The sequence below is a fragment of the Hypomesus nipponensis genome, chromosome 24 (assembly GCF_054491055.1).
Source record: "Hypomesus nipponensis isolate SF chromosome 24, ASM5449105v1, whole genome shotgun sequence".
Classification (NCBI taxonomy): Eukaryota; Metazoa; Chordata; class Actinopteri; order Osmeriformes; family Osmeridae; genus Hypomesus; species Hypomesus nipponensis.
The window spans coordinates 1,942,724-1,964,103 of record NC_140384.1 but is presented as its reverse complement, the minus strand read 5'-3'; the positions used below and the strand labels follow the sequence as shown (position 1 = coordinate 1,964,103).

General features: G+C 40.6%; 1 protein-coding gene across 1 annotated transcript in view; it reads left to right on the top strand.

Annotated features, from left to right (window-relative positions):
• The first annotated feature begins 462 nt into the window (after window positions 1–462).
• zbtb35 (zinc finger and BTB domain containing 35) overlaps window positions 463–21,380 on the top strand; it is a 34,642-nt gene continuing 13,724 nt past the window's right edge. Inside the window, exons 1-3 of the mRNA XM_084690724.1 lie at window positions 463–615; window positions 2,978–3,118; window positions 3,225–3,326. Of these exons, the coding sequence (XP_084546850.1) occupies window positions 2,992–3,118; window positions 3,225–3,326 (229 nt within the window). The 5' untranslated portion in view covers window positions 463–615; window positions 2,978–2,991. The remainder of the gene's footprint in view (window positions 616–2,977; window positions 3,119–3,224; window positions 3,327–21,380) is intronic.

Sequence of the window (21,380 nt, the reverse complement as noted above, 5' to 3'; positions counted from 1 at the left end):
ATGTCATTGAATTTTTTGACTGTACTCTAATATCCTTCAACTGGATGGTTAACATAATGGTTCTGATAGGTAAATGGCATGTTCAGAAAGCCACATTTTCAAACTCTATTCCTTTACAGTATTTCTAATAGCCTTTAATCTCTTGATAGAATCTCTTTATCTGCTACAAAATAAGAAAACTACCTTACATACTATTCAATATTATAAGGAACTGTTTTCAAATATGTCTCTGCTCTGATTACATATATCTTTCTATTTTTGACTGTCTTCATTGTCACCCACTACTTCACTCTTATTGTCATTACTGGGGTTTTTTGTATTTTGTTTTTCATTATTGTATTAGTAAACGGTACTTGTATTTGTACTATGCTTCTGTATTTGTGACCTGATTGTTCACTTAATAAAAAAATACTCCCAGACTGGCCCTGCCCCTTCCCCTCGTTGCCAAGCAACGAACCCTGGCGTCCTACGAGTGTGCAAAGGCTCCTGGGATTTTGATGCCAGGCCATTCAGCGACCGCCCTTTTTGGAAGAACGAGAGAACAGCAACACTGCACGAGTCGGGAGAGAAATATACGCATCAACAACTTGTTTCGGCTGTGAAACACCATTTAAAGTAAGTGTATAGATGCGCAATGATAAATATTTTGAACCGAGAGCATTTTAAACGGAAAGTTTCTCGTTAAAACGTGCATTTTAATGCGCGATTTGATGACGTAATGGCGATGTACAAACTCGAAATGGCGAGTGCGCTAACAGGCCTACTTTCAATTGTATATATCGTTTTGTACACCCGGGCAGCCGCACAATGCACTTGGTTAAAGCGATTGCATTCGATGGAAGAGTCAAGGGCCTCTTTTACTCAGTGTATGTTGGTATGGATAAAATACTTTAAACGAATCAAATGTAGCCTACATACACGATTATTATCAGCACGTTTACTAATGATACAGACTCATTTGCTAGCATTGAAATTCATTGTTAGCATCATACAGTTACATATCATGTTTAGTATCTAAGCTACAGCTTTGCAATTCAGGAAGTTAATATTGTTCGACAAATTTGTAACTAGCTTGCCAGTTAGCTAGCAGGCTAGCTACTTGGCTTAATCTATTGGCAGCTTGCCTACGTTCCTTATTGCATATGGCCGTGTGCTACGCAGCTGTGTGGGTTGGTCTTTGAGAACATTTAATTTTCCATTGGCCAACTAGCGACTGCATGTATTATTGGACAATTTTAAAGCCTATCTTGACTCTTTATTCACCTTATTCCGCCCCGCCCACTTTCTTCATCTTTTCGCACTTCCGTTGTATTTGCACTTCCGCTTTACCGGGGATATCATTCAATTCAATGGAGAACTGCCGAGAAGTCCCTCTGCTGAAATATTAAATCATTTGGTGGATTTGTGCAAGATGTGCTATGTTCGTGTGCTACAACAAGTCAACAATACACCCTTTCACTGGATGGCTTGAAAACGACTTTTAAGTGTTGATATAATTCGTTTGCCGGTCAGATCGCTGCCCTGCACTCTGCTGTGCTGCGATATGCAGGCATCACATTAGCCACAAACATAGGCTAAGATATTCTAACTATTTCACTGCAGGGCATATGCATTTGCTATACTTTGTTCGAAAGCTTAGGTCCTCTAGAATTCAGTCGTGTGATTAATTGTACAGTCAGTACATGTATTTGAGACTTCCCCTCTAAACCGTCCAGCTAGCACTGTTAGCAGTAGAACGTTAGCTAGCTTCTTGTTTATCTACTTGAGGCTCTAGTTTTTACATCAGGTCTCTGCTATTAGCCATAAACTGCAAATGTATGAGTGACAAATTGTGCTGTAATAATAAAAAAGTAACAACCTTTTCTTCGAGGGGCTTTGGTACAAGCGATATGCAACGTGTTAAAACTTACAAGATATGTATCTTCCCTCCTATCTAATGGCAATTAGAAAGACGCATGAAATAATTTGATTGCCGCGTTGTTTCAAAAGCTTTATATTAAATTTAGATGTACTGCAGCAATTGTTTTGCTCACAGCCATGCCCATACATTTGGTTATAATCATGTATCTACTTATATCATGAATTGAGAACACTAAAACATACTAAAATATAGTTAGTTTACACCCTTTATTAATACGAGCAAACAAAAGGAAACTTCAGGTTTTTTTAATTCAGCGCCTTCAGCCAGGGACGCAGATCCTCAACTTTGGTTGGAGGTCGATGCAAATTATGTCGGCCCACAACACTCGGACCTCTTCTTTCCATGGTCAAAACAATGATAATACAGGGTCTGATTCCGTCTTCTCCACCTGTTATGGCAGCCACAACTGCAGTTGACGCTGGGCATCTCTATTAGCCATAAATGAGTACCAGAGCCTGTTTAAGGCACTGTCTTTTAGCACCGTTATAAAGTGGAAAGTATCTAAACCGGAAATGAGAATACGCGGGATGGCCGCGCCCATTGTGACTTCCGGAATAAGGTCAATAGGATTTTATTGGACGATGTAATGTGACGCTGCCACTTCTTAAAGGGATAATGCCCCCCCCCCCCAAAAAAACAAACAAACAAACAAACATAATTTTACTGTTACCCTTACTAGCACTACAAAAGAAAAACGTTTTTTTTGTGTGTGTGATGAAGTTCTTTATAAAGTAAAGTCTTTATAAAGTACTTTATGGTCAAGGGTTGTACTTGAATATTACATGAGTGCCCAATTCTAATGAGTGCACGAATAGAAAATAAACAAATGAACAGTGACAAGGCCATCATTTATTTATCTTGGATACATTGTAACTGCAATTCCTCTGGCCATTTCTGTTATTTGTCAAATCCTTTTTGGTCCATAGAAAGAATTCAAAAGGACATCATTCATGTTAATTAGCTTTTTACAGGTTTTGAACACTGAACCAGGAAGTCAAACCATAAAGCTTAAATATTTGACTGTACTAATCAAACTGTCATGCATGACCTTCACAGGTAAGGAAAGAAAAATGATGGCAGAAGAGACAGAGGTGGATTCCGGGAGTGAGTTTCCAGCTCACTATAAAGTGATGCTGGACAAACTGAATGAACAGCGGCAACTAGACCAGTTTACAGACATCACCCTCATAGTGGACGGTAATGTGTTCCCCTGATGTGAAACGATTATATTGTTCTTAATGTTATGTTAATTCCTGGTTTACTTTGCATTTGAATGACATTGCCTACTTTACCATCCATGTAGGTCACCAGTTCAGAGCACATAAAGCAGTGCTGGCAGCTTGCAGCCAGTTCTTCCACAAGTTCTTTCAGGATTTCACACAGGAGCCTCTAGTGGAGATAGAGGGTATGTGTACATGACACCTTGCTGTGGATACTTGCACTATTTATTTTAGGGACCAATTTACAGGTAAAAAAAATATATATATTTAGAAACCACTATTTTTAGAGACAGTTAAAAATGGTTTTACTTTCATGTAAAATTAATTAAAGGCAGGGCAGGCAATGTTGTTGAGAAGCACTTAAAAAGTTGTCACACAAACACAACCAATCGTTAAGCCACGCCCAGACTAATGATTGGACGGGTTTCCTGTCTGTCTACCTACCTGTGCACACTCAGTTCCTCCACTCAATGCGCGTTACTGTAGTTTTTAATCAGGCTAGGCAGAGGTATTGTAAACTACTGAGCTAGAGGCACAAGAATGGCAGAGAAACAGCATGCAACACATTCAGTTCCTGAACTCTGAGTTAAAAGACGAACGAGAAATCAAACAATATTTGAAAAGGCAACCACCAAAAATGACTGCAGCCAGCTGTTCATGGCTCACCAGCAACGGGTTAAAACTATTTGCCTAATCGCCGTGTATTCAGCCCATAGGTTTAGCTACAATCGACGGGACTTTTTTTTAAAAACGGGACCTTTTAGTGTTCTGCGCCGCTGCCACCATCCCCATCTCCCCCATATCTGTCTGTGCTCCTCCTCGTTGGGGGATTTCACTCATTGCTCCCTGCCTCATTGTCAAGGTAGGGAGCGCTTCCCCATGTACAGTACATCTAATCCGCCAAAGTCAACCATATTTTCATGTAGGCCTATATGAAATTAAGTAAAATCACTCACGCGAGTGTCTGGACTGAACTATGTAATGAAGATAAACAAGCCTAACATTAGTACATTCAAGCGAGCATGTTAGCATTGGGAAATTGTATTTACGCTTTAATGTTGGCCTGGTCAACCGCAGTGTAAAGGAATGATGTTCTTTGCATCTGGAAAATATTCACAGCGCTTCACTTTTTTCAGATGTTGTTATGTTACAGTATGTTTTACAACCACTCGAACATGTGTGACCTGCATATTTGACTTTTTAAATGTTCTTTTTAATGTTGAAAAACGAGGAAGGAGTGTCTGCCAGAGTTGGCCAACGTGTGTGAGGGGGGAGAGTCCGTGAATGATTATTCAACTGGGTTGGGAACGTCATCTACACTTGTGTGTCTTGCAAAGGAAATGATTGACAGCTAATACTCACAAAAATGTGCATTAAAGTTAAGAATCTAAAGGTTAAGTTAAATTTTTTATGTAGCATTGGATAGAACGGTGGACAGCTCACAGCAGGCACATACTACTGTGCAATTAGCAAGCATTCTGTAGAGAAATGAAAAAGCGCAATAGTTACTTGCAGTTGAGTTGGAAAGACAGGAGGTCATCAAACTAATCCATTTTAGCACACAGCTTTGTGCATTATCTATTCAAGTAGGTAGTGTAGCGGGGTTTCCTCGTGTTAAAATAGAAATACTTAATTTATCATAAAGTTCGGGGCACCACCCTAATATTGGTTTAGGACATTAGGGAATCCTATATTTAACATGTAATAATCAGTCTCATCTTAGGAATGAATTTGTTCTAAGTGTAGAGCCAACCGTAACATCAGTGAACACGCACGTCAAAATATCTTTTCAATGAATTTATTCAAGTAAGGTGAACAGATCTGATATGAACAAGTTAGATTATGGGTTTGATATGAGATATTGGTTTCAATGAACAGAATGAAATGGTCTAACTTAAAGAAAGACAGAAATTGTACAAATAAGCAAATAAAAACAGAGCTCACGCCAATGCCAAGTCGGGGAGGAAAGAGCGTTAGCCTTAGTTACGTTTGATCAGGGGTTGACCAAGAGGTTGAGGGCGGTTTGCGCCAAAGGTCCATTTGAAGAATCAGAAGTGAAAGCGCGGCTGCGCTGCCGGGTCATGTGGTTGAGTCTGCGGGATCTCAGTCAAGTCGCAATGATAATTGCGTTTTTGGTTCTTCTGTTGAAACGTCCAGATAGTGTCGCGATCAATATAAAGTTGAATCTCAGGAGAAGCTTGGCGACGTCCTTTGGAACGCCAATCCCGATGGCGTTCATGCCATGGTTGGTTTCGCTGGAGTCCTAGATTGATGGTCATCTTACAGTTTTATACAGTTCAGAGTTCGAGGGAGGACCTGTCTGGGGTCAGACGTTGATTGGGGGAAGCTGGGTTGTCAACTCCCCCCTCCTTCCTTCACACCTACCAAAGGTGTGATCTAGTCTCTGGCTAGTTCCAAAGATCATTCAAATATTGTTCTGGACATCTTGGTACAGTTACAAAATATAGTTGAATGATTGTTTTATTATGAGAGCTTTGTGTAGATACCAAGAATGACATAGTTATCTTTCAGGAAGAAGGAGTAGTTACTAGAATCAAGATTTCAGTGAACACAACATTAAAACAAAGTAACAAACATGACACAAATATCCCTCTCATAATTCTCCACCTTGGACTCTCGTGGTAAAGGTGAAGTCTGAAGAACTTTCCTCAAAAGTTCTGATTAAGGTATGTTCTTTATTCAACTTCCGCCAAACAGATGCAAATGGTTGCTGGAGACATGTTGTCTCAAGCAGGCCATTTGAAGCTTGCAAGCTAGCAGGAGGGCTGAAATTGGGGAGGTCCCCCCCCCAATTCTATGGTTCCTTTGCATCGGCGTTTGGTGGGTAATCAGCATACTGAGGGTGTCACAAGGGCTGATTAGGTTTGTCTGATGTGATTGAATCACTCTTCAGGTGTGGCAAGATGTTGGCTCTGTGTGGTCTTGCTGACCTCACTACGGTAGACAAAGACAAGACTTTATGAACAGAAAAAGTAGCTAGCCACCCACAACGTAGCCCAGACCTAACTGCGCCCTTAAAAATACAGTGTACACTTTAACCTGTCCAGTGAATTATGTACTTGTAGTCTGCCACACCAAATATATTTTGGGGTTGCAGATAGTACATCCAGACGTTGTCTAAAAGGGCCTTTTGGAGACTCCAAAAGGACCCTTGGTAACCAAGGTCAAATACTGAAGATAAAAAGGTATTATTTTTCATAGTTGTTATCTCTAATGAAAGGTGGTACTTAGAACTATCATATAACATGGCTAAATCCCCCATTTAAAAATTCCCCTTTAGAAACACAAAAACTGAAGCATGAACACATTGGAGTGCATATCTGATTCACCAGGATTGACGCACAAAGAATACTGGTTCTGTCATCCATGTCATCCGTCTGGACTTTTATTTTGAAGGCTCCACAGATACCCATAATGTTGGCTATTAGCATTTGCACAATATCATTAGCTAACAAGCGGTTTGAGAGCCAGATGAAGCCACTTTGAGTTGTTAGCTTAGAAAGAGTGGAGGGACGCACAGATTTTGGGAGCCACCTGGTTGGCTTTAGAAGGCTATCGCCAGGGCATGGAAGCTCCTATTTGGTCAAATGAGGTGTCAATCCAAAGGTCAGAGTGTAGTGGCCATCTTGACAGTGTTTGAATGTAAATATTCTGAAGCTAACTCCTGTGATGAGCAATAGTGCGTGACTGACTGCCCTATTGAGTTGGCAAAGTCAGAATGATGCAACAAGAGGTCGTGGCTATTTATTAGTGCTGTCAAACGATTAAAATATTTAATCGTGATTAATCGCATTGTCATAATTAACTCGCAATTAATCGCACATTTGTATCTATTCTAAATGTCCGTTGATTTCTTTTTGTCCCATTAGTTGTCTCATTTAGATGCTATTATTAACACGGAAAAGTGGATCGGATTGCTTAGTGCAAATAAATATATTTATTTATTGAAAACAACATTACAATCGCCTGGCTTTGACGAGGTAGCGGAGAATCAGCTGTGTGCTTGGCCATCAAGTGGTATTTCAGACTGGACGTGCTGCAATGATAGCTCAGTTCACAACGACAAAACACAAAGATCACTTTGGTCTTGTCAATGGAACAATTTGGCAACTTTTTTTAAAGTAAATGTTCATTCAGAATTTTGTTGGCATCCATTTCGGCGTCTCGCGCTCGCCATCCACTCAAAACGTAACATTTGCCTACTACTCTTTAGCCGGCTTGCAAGCCCAAACAAGTGTGTGCGGCGTGCCTGTTGTTTTGTTTCCAGTCTAGCAAGATCTGGTGTGGTGTTGTAGTTTTTCTAACGTCAGTAGTTGCTGCAACAGCATGTGAAAACAAACTAAAAAGTTTGCTTGGCCAAAAATAACCTTAATCGTGCAGTAAAAAAATTTACGCCATTAAAATGATTTGCGTTAACGGCGTTAATAACACGTTAAACTGACAGCACTACTATTTATGGGTCTAATACATTGTTTTGGATGAAATACTTTACATGGTTGGATAGTTTGGACCTTTCGGAATGTAACCAGACCATTTTGTTGTTGGGATGTTTAGCATAACTGGACAGATCGGACAAAGACGTTGATTGTACCTGCTGTTGCGACTCGATCTTGAAATGGTTATATCAATATAATCATACAAATCGTAGCTTTCCAACAATATATGGCATGAGTAGCAGTCAAAAATATATTTGTTAGAATTTAGTGTGCAGTAGCTTCAGAGGCAGCGTTTCTGGGCCCGGCTGCGGGCCTGGACCGCTAAGAGGTGGGCCATATCGTGATGTGTTTTGTTATCAGGATGTGAAATGATCTATGTATATAAGGATATCGATTTTGGTCATATCGCACAGGCCTAATGTGCACAAAAATAAAAACGGACATTATCAGTAATGCATATAAAATTGGGAAAATGTGAACAATTGTGTTGCAGGTTGATTTAAGGTGTGCCTGTGGCCCTCAAATTTTCCTTGAGGGGCTACAGTGGTCCTAGTAAAAAAAAAAATGGTCTGGAGAAGAAAAAAAGGAATCCATTTTGGAATAAAGCTGTAACATAATATGTGGATAAGTGAAGCTCTGTGAATACTTTCCGTATGCACTGTACATTGTTGACAGGCAAATCCCACACCTCGGGCATCACACAACTGAGGATGGATTGGTTTATCTCCGTCTGCCAGCTCCCAGTTGCAGATCATTTTTACAGTTCATTTGCTTGACTTTTGTTGGGCATTCAAACATAGGGCCCACCCCCTCAGTACTGAGATCCCCCAAAAATGGTTCTCGGATATCTGTAACAATTTATCATTATTGTGGGACATCATTTATCATCATTGTGGGACAATAAATCTGCACGATACCTGTACTCCCACTCGCGTTATTCTTCCATTGGCGATGTCTATAAAAAGTGTTAAAGAAGCAATTGCATATATAACAATTTATATATTGCATTTGGTGTAACTCACAGCCCAAATTCACATGTTCTCTTTCTTGCTAAATAGATGGCTCAACAGCAACAGCGGGATCATAGGCCTATACAATTTCCTCCCATTGTAGATCAAGTAAAACATACAAAAGTCATTTGTAATGCATGCACTTTCTGTCCACCTTTTTGTGATTTTTTTCGACCTATTTGTATGTGTATCTAAAGTCTGGTTAAGCATTGAAAGGATAAGTTGAACAGTTTTTTTTGTCGTGTTCCAGTGATTAGCACACCTGGGTGATGGCGTTGTATATTTTATGTCATTTAGCACACCCAGATGCGTTTTATGCATTAGCATGTTAGATGTATTTCCACTCACATACCCCATAACTGCTGAACAACACTGACACAGTGCTTAACTTATCCGCCACTCTCATTTATTTACATTTATTCATTTAGCAGATGCTTTTATCCAAAGCGACTTCCAAGAGAGAGTTTTACAAAAGTGTATAGGTCACTGATCATAACAACGAGATGGCCCCAAACATTGCGGGTAGCCAAACATGTAGCATACATTGTGAAACCAAATAAGTCCCAAAGGGAAGATCAATAAGAGCATGTAGTAAGACAAGTTACAATTAAACAGCAAGAACTTCAAAAGTGCAAGAGTGTACCTGTGGGAAAAGCAAGCAACCATAATATATTTCACAGCTAGTACAATAATTTTAAGATAGTTACAACAAACCAACAAGAGCAACAAGTCATTCAATAAGAGTCATTTTGATCCTGGAGGAAAACTAACATCCAGCCAATCATTCCTAAGTGCCGTTGTACTCCCGGAACAAGTGTGTCTTGAGCCTTTTCCTGAAGGTAGGGAGACAGTCCGTATCCGTGATGGAGGTGGGGATTTGATTCCACCATTGGGGGGCCAGACAGTGGAAGAGCTTGTGTTGGGACCGCAGGGCTCTACAGTGCGAGCATTTCACTCGCATTTGCACCTAAAAGTATGTGCTAACTTGAAAAATAATTTACGAGCACAGTGCGAGAGTGACGGGCTGTTGTCAATACACGGAACAACAACGCGATGCAGTGAAGCATACCATTGATTTCACATGGAAAGCAAGTGACGGAGTCGCGACTGCACAATGTGAACATAGCAATATGACGCACGCGCGCGATACTTAATTAACATTTATGAATTACATTAACTTATAACACGAGGCAGCAATATTGTCAAGCAGAGCTAGAAATGGCTAAGCTAGCTACCATACTGTTGTTCACACCAGCTCAATTTAAGACAAGAAAGGAGTTTGGTAAATAAAACAGAATATACAAGGCAACCAATTGCATTCAATAAAACATTTTATTATGCAATATGTCCAGTGAGAGGGTCAAGTTTGTTTTTAGTGAGTGGACCTGAAATTCCTGCCGAGCATCGACAGCCAGATGGACGATGGGGGACCCCTTAATCTGCAATTCATTGTTTCTAGCTCTAATCAGATGTGCATTTAGAATCTAACAAGCTATATCTTACAATAAACTTGAACTAAAACTTGAACTAAACTAATGCTGGCTTTAAGTCGCAAATTACACGCTTTACTTCTGCCTTCTTCTATAAGGCTACAATGGAAGTCTATGGAAGTGTCCCAACTCTCTTTTCATATGGCTCTGGGTCTACCTAGCTTTGACTACCAAGCCTTTTAATCTGTGGCGTGCTTACATAGTCTATAATGTCCCAGTATTTTAAGAAAATATTAACTATAACTATATACATGTTTCTTAAACTATTTGTTCTAGTTCTATCAGAGTGAAAGTTGCTAGTTGTATAGCATTAACTGTTAAGTCAGTGGCGGTGTTAGACATGAAACTGTACTGGGGCACAGGCCCCTATTCATATCCCTTCTTCCAAGCTTGTTGCGCACAATGCACTATTAGGCAAAAAAAATCCCCTCGCTTAACCCACTATATAGGGAGTCAGGTGGCTGAGCGGTTAGGGAATCGGGCTGCTAATCTGAAGGTCGCCAGTTCGATTTCCGGCTGAGCCAAATAACGTTGTGTCCTTGGGCAAGGCAAGAGTCTCCAGTCTTCACCCTGCTTGCCTCGGGGGAATGTCCCTGTACTCACTGTAAGTCGCTCTGGATAAGAGCGTCTGCCAATTGACTAAATGTAAATGTAATATAATAGGGTATAAGTTTGATTTCAGCTTTGGCAGGGACATCTATAGTTAATGCAAGCTTTGTGTTTTCGGTTTGTTAAAACTCAAACTTTAGATTTTACTGGGGCACAGCAGATTTATACTGGACACCTGCCCCTGTAAAAAGGGTCTAACGACGTCCTTGTGTTAAGTTATGTTTAATAAACAAATAAAAAGAAGAAGAAGAAGACCGTAGGTGGCGGGTGGGGGTATAAGGCTGGAGGAGAGACTTGATGTAGTCAGGTGCAGTACCGTTCACCGCTCGGAAGGTCAGTACCAGTCTTGAATCTGATACGGGCCATGATGGGAAGCCAGTGGAGGGAGATGACGAGCGGGGTAACATGGGAGCGTCTGGGTAGATTGAAGACCAGACGGGACGCCGCATTCTGAATCCTCTGGAGAGGGCGGGTTGCGCATGCTGGGAGACCGACGAGCATCGAGTTGCAGTAGTCCAACTTTGAGAGGACAAGTGCTTGGACTAGCCGCTGGGTGGAATGCTCAGACAGGTATCTCCTAACCTTCCAGATGTTGTAGAGGGTGAATCTACACGACCGGGAGATGTGGGCTATGAGGGAGAGCTCGTCATCCAGGGTCACCCCGAGGCTCCTGGCAGAGGAAGAAGGGGTCACCGATCCCAGGGTGATTGAGAGATTGTGGGAGATGGAGGGTTGGGCCGGGATTATGAGGAGTTCTGTTTTGGTTAAGTTCAGCTGGAGGTGGTGCTTGGTCATGCATTCTCTCGCCTGTACTGCTGTAACTGAATGGGAAACCAAAGTTTTCCCAAACTTGCAATCTTAAAGAGGCCGGCGGGTTCTCTCATAGGTTGCCACCACTCGCTATTCTCGTCCTTAGTGCTGCTAGCTATCTCTGACTCACTGTGGCGCCAATCAGAGCTTCAGAGCTAAAGTGGGGCAACAGATTAGGTGTCCCTAAAGAACACAAGTAGTTCCGTATTACATTAATTAATTTGCACGCAAGTTTTATTTATCTTTATACCGTGTATTCTCCATGTAATTTCATGCACGGAACCGTGACGCCCCTACCATTTCGGGTCAATACGATATGCACCGAATAGCAGTTCAGAGTAATCTGCCCTCTTGGAGTCTCTGGGTGGTGTCCTGAAGGGGTTCCATCTGGAGACTCTTTTTCTACAATTTTGCTGGGAGACTTCAATGCTCACAGAGAGCAATGATGGAGAAAACTAAAGGGGGATGATTGGGAGGAATGGGCCTGCCTGATCTGAACCCAAATGGTGCTTTGCTCTTGTACTTTTGTGCTAGACATGGATTGGCCATAATAAACACCATGTTCGGGTATAAGTTTGTTCATAAATGTACTTGGTAACAGAACACCTTATGCCAAATATCGTAGATCGACTTTGTGGTTGTATCGACCTACCACCGTATGCCTTGGACACTTGAGGTAAAAAGGAGAGCAAATCTGTCAAATGATCACCACGTTCAAAGCCTCCATTGTGGAGGAAGCATGCAGGAGCTGTGGTTAGAATCAGTCATCAGTGCCTGTCGTAGTGGCAACCAGAGAACCCACTGGTGGAAAGAAGCTGTTAAACTGAGGAGGCCTTTCAGGCTCTGTTGTCCCAGGGATTTCCTGAAACAGGTACCGGGAAGCCAGAAGTGTGGGAGGAGTTCGGGGAGGCCATGGAGAAGGACTTTTGGTTAGCCTAAGGATATTCTGGTAAACCTATCGGCAGCTCAGGAAGAGAAAGCAGGGCTTGGTTCTGGCTGTGCTCAGCCGGGGTGGAGAACTGCTGAATCGGACTGGGGATATTATCTAGCAGTGGAGAGAGCACTTTGAGGAGCACCAGAACCCAACCAACACTGAGTCTGAAAAGTGGGAGAAAATGCAAGTTAATAAAGGTGCGGGAGGGGATTTAAATGTGTTTTTTTTTGTGCTAAGAAATGTACGTGCATTTCTATAAAACTATTTTTGCCCTATCACTATGTGGAATTTCATTGAGATTTTAGAGGAAAAATACAATTAATCAATTGTACAGTTGGACTGTAATTTAACAATACTGGACAACATTAATGGGTCTGAGACTTTATATTACTGTGCATGGGAATTGGCTTGGTTTATGGACGTTTATTAGACTCTTTATTTAAATGGTAATGCTTTTTCAAATGATAATGCATTTTTCAAATGGAAGATCAATGTGCAAAGTGGCAATGCAATCCGCAATTCAAATAGTAAAGAAGTTGTTAAATGGCAATTCGATGTGCAAAATGACAATGCAATCTGCAATTCAGTTTGTATGATTTTGAATAACATTTTCAATGAACGCTTACTGCATTTGCATTTCATATTGACAAGGTTTTTTCGACTCTATTCAAACAGCAATGCATTTTTCAAATGGCAATTCAATATGCAAAGTGGCAATGCAATCCGCAATTCAAATGGTAAAGCTTGTCAAATGGCAATTCAATCTGCAAATGACAATGCAATCTGCAATTCAAGGAGTATTACATTTACATTTCGTCATTTAGCAGACGCTCTTATCCAGAGCAACTTACAGCAAGTACAGGGAAATTCTCCCCGAGGCAAGTAAGGTGAAGTGCCTTGCCCAGGGACTCAACGTCATATGGCACGGCCGGGAATTGAACCGGCAACCTTCTGATTAATAACCCGATTCCCCGATTCCCGCTCAGACATCTGACCCCACATATTATTTTGAACAACATTTGAATGAACGCTCATTTGCATATCATATTAACAAGGTTTTTGCAACTCTTTATTTAAATGGAAATGCATTTTTCAAATGCCAATTCAATGTGGGTTAGCGTAACAGCGCTCCCAGTCTAAAGCATTAACATATACATGTCACCACACTCTCTTTGGTGCAAAATTCAAATGGAAATGCAATCTGTCAGTGGATTGTCAAGGCGGGTCTTCAGTTTGGCGTCACTTCCTTGTGCAGTGACTTGGATAACATTGAACAGTTGGCAATTTTCAATTTGATCTTCAGTTAGGAATTTTATATGTGTTGTTCTTATTCTAACACCTTCAATTTCGCTCAATGCTCAAATCCGGACCCAGTTGAATTAGATATTTGCCTTTATTGAAATACTGCAATACTATTGTTGAAGAAAGTGTTTAGTCTGGCTCTTCACTAACGGAAAGACTAATTTAAGTTCTGGTTGTATTATCAATCTAGCCTGGTTCTGCCCTCCTACGTACTTCTGCTCAATTTTCATTTTGCTTCTGTACTAGATCTGGGGCCCGTTCGTCGTAAGGCTTGAAGCTAAGTTAATCAATTGTCCCTTTAGCCCGTTAACATTAGCGAGCTAATTGAGAACCACAAATGGTTCACACCTCCGCAGCGTCCATTATCAGGTGATATTGGACACCTCAAAGGGCATTATCCCGCTTGTACCATGGTCACTTGTGATTATTGTGAGAATGCTATTGTTTTCCTGTTTCTCTTTCTTATTATTATTATTGTGAGAATGCTGTTAAGCATTCTCACTATTGCTTTTCAACTTCTCAGTTCTTCCGACGTTTTTTGGCCTTTAATTCGTCCTGCATACTTTCACAGATTCCTAGATTTTTTGTATCAAAACGTTCAGCTCCTTCAGGAGATGATGGCTATGACTTCTGGTATTTCTCACTTTTATACTTAAGAATTACGTTTTTTGTGCAAATTTTTTTTTTCGCTTCTTCTTGATTTTTATGATTGAGCAGCCCGCAGAGTGCTGCTTTTTTTCTGGTTTTCAACTAAATTGTCAAACAAATTCCTCTGACGTTCATATAGTTTAACTTACAGAAACAAGTTATACCTTAAAATGTAGGAAAACTTGTCCTCTTTCAGCCAATGTAACTACTAAAGAGCTCACATCTACAGATTTTCAGCTTTGAGCCTTGAAGCGAGAGCAGCCTTTCAAATACTCTCACTAACTTCAATGGAGAGGTGGGTGAAATTCGTCAGAGAATTTTGAAAGTAGACGTGTCTTTAAACTGCCGGTAGAGTCGTATTTCTGATCACACAGACATATAAAGGACATGTCTGTTTTCGGGAGAGTCTTGGGTCTCGGAAAATATCCTCATTTTTTGGATGGGACGTATAGTTTTGCGTCTAGGTTAACTTGTTTGAGATGTGGATTCCAGCTAAATTTGTGATTCTCTCTGCCCAGCTTGTTAGCGATCACAGCTGCGCCATCACCGTGGCAACCAAACAGACACGCACCATGAAAGCAGAATTGGGTGACGTTTTGGAAACTTCCAAAAGAGTTGTATTTCTGACCGCATAGACACAAATGATATCAATAATTTCGGCAGTCTTCGGCCTCGAAAAATATCCTTATTTTTTGGATTGGACGTACAGTTTTGCGTCTAGGTTAACTTGTTTGAGGTGTGGATTCTAGCTAAATTTCTCACAATCGAGCAAGCGCGATGGCTGTCCATAACTAAAAACGGTTCGACTTTTTTCCCACAATCGACCAAATTGGCCAAACAAGGTAAAAGTGTACATAATCTAGCTAGATCGTTTTTATTTTAGCAAGTTTTAGAGAAATATGCAAAAATCGAGGCGCGACTGTCATAGCTGACCGTCACGAACAGCCAAACCAGGTCTGAGGTAAGTGTTTGCTGCAGCTGGCTTTAATCCTACGAACAACTGGAAAGCTTTTACTTTTAATTGAAGATATTGAACACAGATGTTAAGTAACTTGCCTTTACTGTAAATATCTTGTCCGTTTTCAATTTGAAGTAGTAGATCTACATACCTCTTTGACACACTTGCAAGAAATGATCCGCTGGTTAGATGTAGCATGATCTTGTTATTTACTTTTAAAAAACTCACCAGGGACAACGACAACATCGGCAACCCTGCACTATGAATTATTATTTTGATGTCATCTTAAATTAAGTGTCTGAACAGGACTGGGTGTGCAGGCACGCACGATAAGTTTCTCCTCTGTTTTGATATTCTAGGTTATAAAATGTTGCCAGTCTGTTGCCAATGACCAACGGTTGCTAAGTTTTTCCAGCAAGTTCAAATCATTCCAGTGTTGTGCTTTTACCTTCAAATTCGTTCAACCCAGACTTCAGCAACTGGTTTTCTGCTCAATTTTCACATTTTCCTGCAGCTCATCTTTCTGAATTATTCCCCTTTTTGTTTAGCATTTCTTATTTTTTCTTCTGTTTTCTGCCTTCATCTTGCACCAGGTCCTTTCAAAAATACCTTTCACAGCGGTACCTTCTAACTGCCAGTACTTTTGCATTTTTCTTTTTTCTGTACTTTTCTGCCTTCACCTTGCTGCAGGTCCTTTCTAACATACATTTCAGGCCTTTTGAAACTCCAGCAAATAATTTTCTGCTAAATGTTCACATTTTCAGTCGTTTTGAAGCTTCAGCTTATAACTTTCTGAAAATGTTCACAATGTTCAGCTTTTTTCGCATGGTCAGCTATTCAGGTCAGGTTTTCAGCATTCTCACTGCTGTTTCGCAGGAACAGCCTTTTCTAGTTAATTTATGTTTTCAGGTGTTTAGCTAAATGAATCTTTTTTTAAGGTTAGCCAGCTGATATTTTATAGTCCACTCACCTCATAGAACCAACACCAGCTTTCCCTTGCCTGAGCCATTAGCCCTAAAGCTAACGATATGCTAGCAAGATTCAGAGGCAATAACATTGTGAACGGTTGACAAACTGTAAGTATAATTTTACTGTATGTTTGACAATAAGATTTGCTAGCTAACCAGCCATGTCACTGTCCCCAAATAAATATCAAGATTTTCACAAACAATATCGGCCATATACTAGTACTAGGCCACAGCCTGTGGAGCGAGTTGAATAGCAAATGGATGTGAGATGACTGCATCAAAATTTAAATTTTCTCCAAACAGTGATTATAATTTAACAGTATGTTTAACAACAACACTAGCTAGCTATTGAGCCATGTCACTGTACCCAAATAAAATCAAGATTTTTAAGAAGAAAATAATCGTCCATGTGTAGCGTTGCTCCTACTGCTGTTTTGGCCGCAGCCTGTCTGTAGTAGATTGACTAGCGAGGTGAATAGCCAAAGCCATAGAAAATGTTTCTATGGCTCTGTGAATAGCAAATGGGATGTGAGATGAGCGATTAGGTGAAACTGAATTCAGAAAAGTAACATTTTTCAAATAGGTTAAAACAAATATTGAAGTCACTCATTGTTGTAAATACAAGTTAGCTTGTTAAAGTCTTTCAAAATTGTAAATGGAGGCTTTGACTCCGTCCCTGTTGTTATGGTTACTTATTTCAGATACTTTGTACAGGCTTCTGTGTAGCCAGCGGAATAATTTAGAACGGTGAAAAGACAGTTTTGCTGCAATTACATAGTAGGTGTCCGTTATCACCCGATATCGGACACCCCTGCAGCCAATCAGAATCGAGTATTCACCTAGACCATGGTATAATACACTCTGTGTACCAGAATTCTGTATAAAATTCATACATTCATATTCATCTGTATAAAACACATTAATTAACCTAATGTAAAAAGGTACTTGATTGATTGATTCCAAGCACACTAAATCATTTAAATAGCCTACCTTATATAGGCCTAAGTAAGACGCAGCATGGGAAAGCAGAAAACGTCCGACTTGACTGCTTCGTTTTCAACTCTATCCCAGCTGCTAGCAGCAACTCTCGCAAATCGATGCAGTCAACCGCAGCCAATGTCGAACACACCTTTCAACAAATTTGGCGTGGCCGAAGTGAAATGCCAACTGTTTAATATTATCCAAGTCACTGAATGAGGAAGTGACATCTAAACTGAAGCCCCGCCTTGACGATCCACTGACAGATTGCACGTGTCCAAACTTTTGACTGGTACTGTGCGTGTCACCACGCTCTTTTTGGCGCAAAATTCAAATGGAAATGCAAAGTCAGTGGATTATCAAGGCTTCGGTTCAAATGTGTCCAAACTTTTGACTGGTACTGTACATTTTAATGCAATAGACTGAAAGTGCCGTTTCGCTGCCCCACATTGAGTTGCCATTTAAAAAATCAGGGTTCAACATTAAAAAAAATTGCGACTGGCCCCACGGGCCAGTGGGTTTGAAACTTACTGGCCCCAAGGCCTTTTTTACTGGCCCCCCCTCCAAAAGTTGTAATTTCATTGTTACAACAAAACCAAAGACTTATAAGTTATGTTATTCTGTTAACATGTTTAACCATTTATTAAACACATCCTGGATATAAAAAGAACATACATGAAATTACATTTCTAGTGATAAAAATAATCAGGTAATAGTCAGCAAAACAATTGACTTCTAACCTCAAAAATGACGTGCTCTCTTCCCTGCTGACAGCCATCTCTGCACGACTGTCTGGCTGAAACTGAAACCTCTGGTCCCTCAATGCTAATTTATAAAAGCTTCCATTGCATTTCATCAGTATGATACTAAGTACCCAAGTCAACACCATTCCTCTGCTGCAGTTCAATAGCCCGGGGGAACAAGGCGAACGTCTGTCCGTCTTAATTGCGTGATATGCCGTTGTTATAAATCGTGCAATAACATGATGGGCATCTGCATTTAAATTCCTAACCAGCATGGTCAACAGCCTGGAAGATAGATTGTCAACCATCCGCTTAACTGTCACGCAAACCAGGTGCTGCCTGCTAGCATGGCTGGTCAGGGATTGTTTTCGAAAATTGTCGGTGCCTGTGTAAAAAAGATCCACTTTTGTCTGCTTTAGAAGGGAACATCGACAGACGACACAGTGCATCTTAGCTCCATAAAAAAAGTTGCTTCCGTTTGAACTCATAGCTCTACTTTGCTTTCATCGTCACTTTTGTCTCGCGCCAGTTCTTAAAAAATGTTTCGAGATTTGAGAATTACAAATTGACAACCACTCGTCACTCACTCAACTCTTGATTTGCCAAGTGTGCGCCCCACAAGCTGCAAAGTTATATTTGCATTTAGCAGATAGCAAAACATATGGAGGATGTTAACTTTTACGATGCAAATATTATTATTTTTCAATCAATAATTTGCAGTGGCTCGATCGGGCCAGTGAGTTGCTATTTAACTGTCCCGACGTTACTTTTTACTGGCCATCGGGCCATCGCTTATGTCGAACCCTGAAAAAATGCATTGCCATTTGAATAAAGGGTCTAATTAACCTTGTCAATATGCAGTCGCGCCCCCAGAAATTTTTCATAGGGGTGGCCACATGGGGCAAAGGAAAATCTTGGGTTGGCACACTAAAATCAAAACAATCTGCCTCAAAAACGCTGAGACAAAAAGTGCGTATGGAATTTAACAGAGCTGTACATTTACATTTAGTCATTTAGCAGACGCTCTTATCCAAAGCAACTTACAGTAAGTACAGGGACATTCCCCCGAGGCAAGTAGGGTGAAGTGCCTTGCCCAAGGACACAACGTCATTTTGCATGGCCGGTAATCGAACCAGCAACCTTCGAATTACTAGCCCAATTCCCTAACTGCTCAGCCACTTCACTCCAGCTGTACTGACGTACCATAGCAAACAATGGGGTTTTAAGTGCAATGTTTTAAAAATACGCTCTCGTTGTGATCAACCCGAATTGCCTAGGTTAGTAATAAGCTACTCTCTAGACTTAAGTAACCTTTTTTTTGTCTAAACTAGCTAGCAAGGTAAGACAGTCAGCCCTCCCAAAATACCAAATTTAACTAGCTCTAGCTAATTAGAGTAACTACTGTAGCTAACCAACGTAAGCGAGGTTGAAATGTTTCAATCGTAGACTGTGGTTCGATATGCAAAAATGTGTTTTAAAACAATTTTTTTAGATTGAGACAGTGAAGTTGAGATCCCGTTTTCCATTCATACAAAAAAATTATATCTGGATGACGGACATTATGCGACTCGCTGTGGGGGGCCAGCAATTTTCTCAGCGTGGCCGTGGCCCGTCTTGCCCCCCTTCCGCCCTGACGGCGCTACTGTCAATATGATAAGCATTCATTCAAAATGTTATTCAAAATAATTCTAACTGAATTGTAGATTGCATTGTCATTTGCACATTGAATTGCCATTTGACAACTGCTATTCCATTTGAATTGCGGATTGCATTGCCACTTTGCACATTGAATTGCCATAAAAAAAATGCATAACATAATTATTAAAAAGCACAGCGAGACAATAAAGGCAAGAATAAAATAATACAAAAATACAACTGAAGGCATCGCAGGAATAACTTAAAGGGGCGATTGACTGTTTTTTGGGGGTATTTCACACTGTTCCTCAAGGCCTCCGAATAGGGTATGTAACATTGGTTGGGTTGAAAATGGCCCGGGTGCTCTTCTATGCCCCCTGATAGATCCTCTGAAATGTTCCCAGGAAAAAACACTAGCTTTTCTCCTATTATGGTATGCTCATTAATATTTAGATAAGCTGCGCGCTGATTGGTTGGTTTTCAACAAGTGAAGCTGGGGAGTAAAAACGCAACACGGCCAACAGCAGCACTCATTTAAATACCGAAGGTGGAGACTTGAAATAAAAACGCGCAAATAAATCTATTATGTCTACACAACACAGACACTGTTTTCAACAGATTGACTACATATCATTTGAAATGATAACATTACTTGTTTCCACTTCTGTTGTTGAAGCAAACTGGATTGACTTGGGTGGGTAGAACGTTAGGCTTAGCAACCAAACCATATCGTGATTCAACTTGGCTTCAGTTAGCTAGCTCTAGATATCTTCCTGAAAAATAACCTGACAAAGATCTGGACAAACATGCATCGTTAATTGTAGATTTACATGACACAGGTTATTTATTTGAATGAAACACAGTCAGGAACATGAGACAACGTTAGCCCCATTGCCAATAAACTAGGCTAAATTATCACACATTCTACCTATGCTCTTGTGTTAGCAAGCTAAACTAGTTTACATGCCTACTACAGTCTAGGTATTACTAGTAACAGTTACTAGCAATGCTAACGTATCCTGTATCTAGCACCTGCCTTTCTCCAGTTCTTTCAAATAGATTATCTAGACAGGTGTTAGCAATAAGCCAGACTGCTGTTCGTTTTCTAGCTATTTTTTCGGAAGCTTCCCTTCTAATGCCGACGACAGCTAGTCTAGCTAGACTCATTTGATGTGTGTAGAAACGTATTTAGCATTCTACCTATGCTATATACAGGACACGTTAGCATTGTTAATAACTGTTAGCACAACATCAAACTGTCCTTACAGGTTGCGGTTACAATGAGCATACGGTCGGAACAGCACCTCTTTCCAGGTTCAGCTTCTTAGCAAATCCTGCTTGAAATTGTCCAAGGTTGTCAAAACTGTCTTGGGTGAAATGTTGAGAACAAATGAATGATTGAGTGTCGAACTTCGCCGCAATCTTCTCATAGACAACAGCAGCCATGCCTGTCGAATGTTTGGTTCCTTGGGAAGACTGTGAGTGTTAGTCTTCTCTGTACAGCCTGGAACACAGCATTTACGACCGTGGTCCATTTTCAATATCCCTGTTATAATTCAAAACGTTCTTCTTTGTAATTCCTTATAAGTAGCCTACACAGAGCAGCGCGCAGCTAAACTAGTATCGGAGATAGACGCTACCTCGGGCTGGTCTGGATGTAAATTTTGGGGCGTGACAAAGATACAGACCAGAGCCAA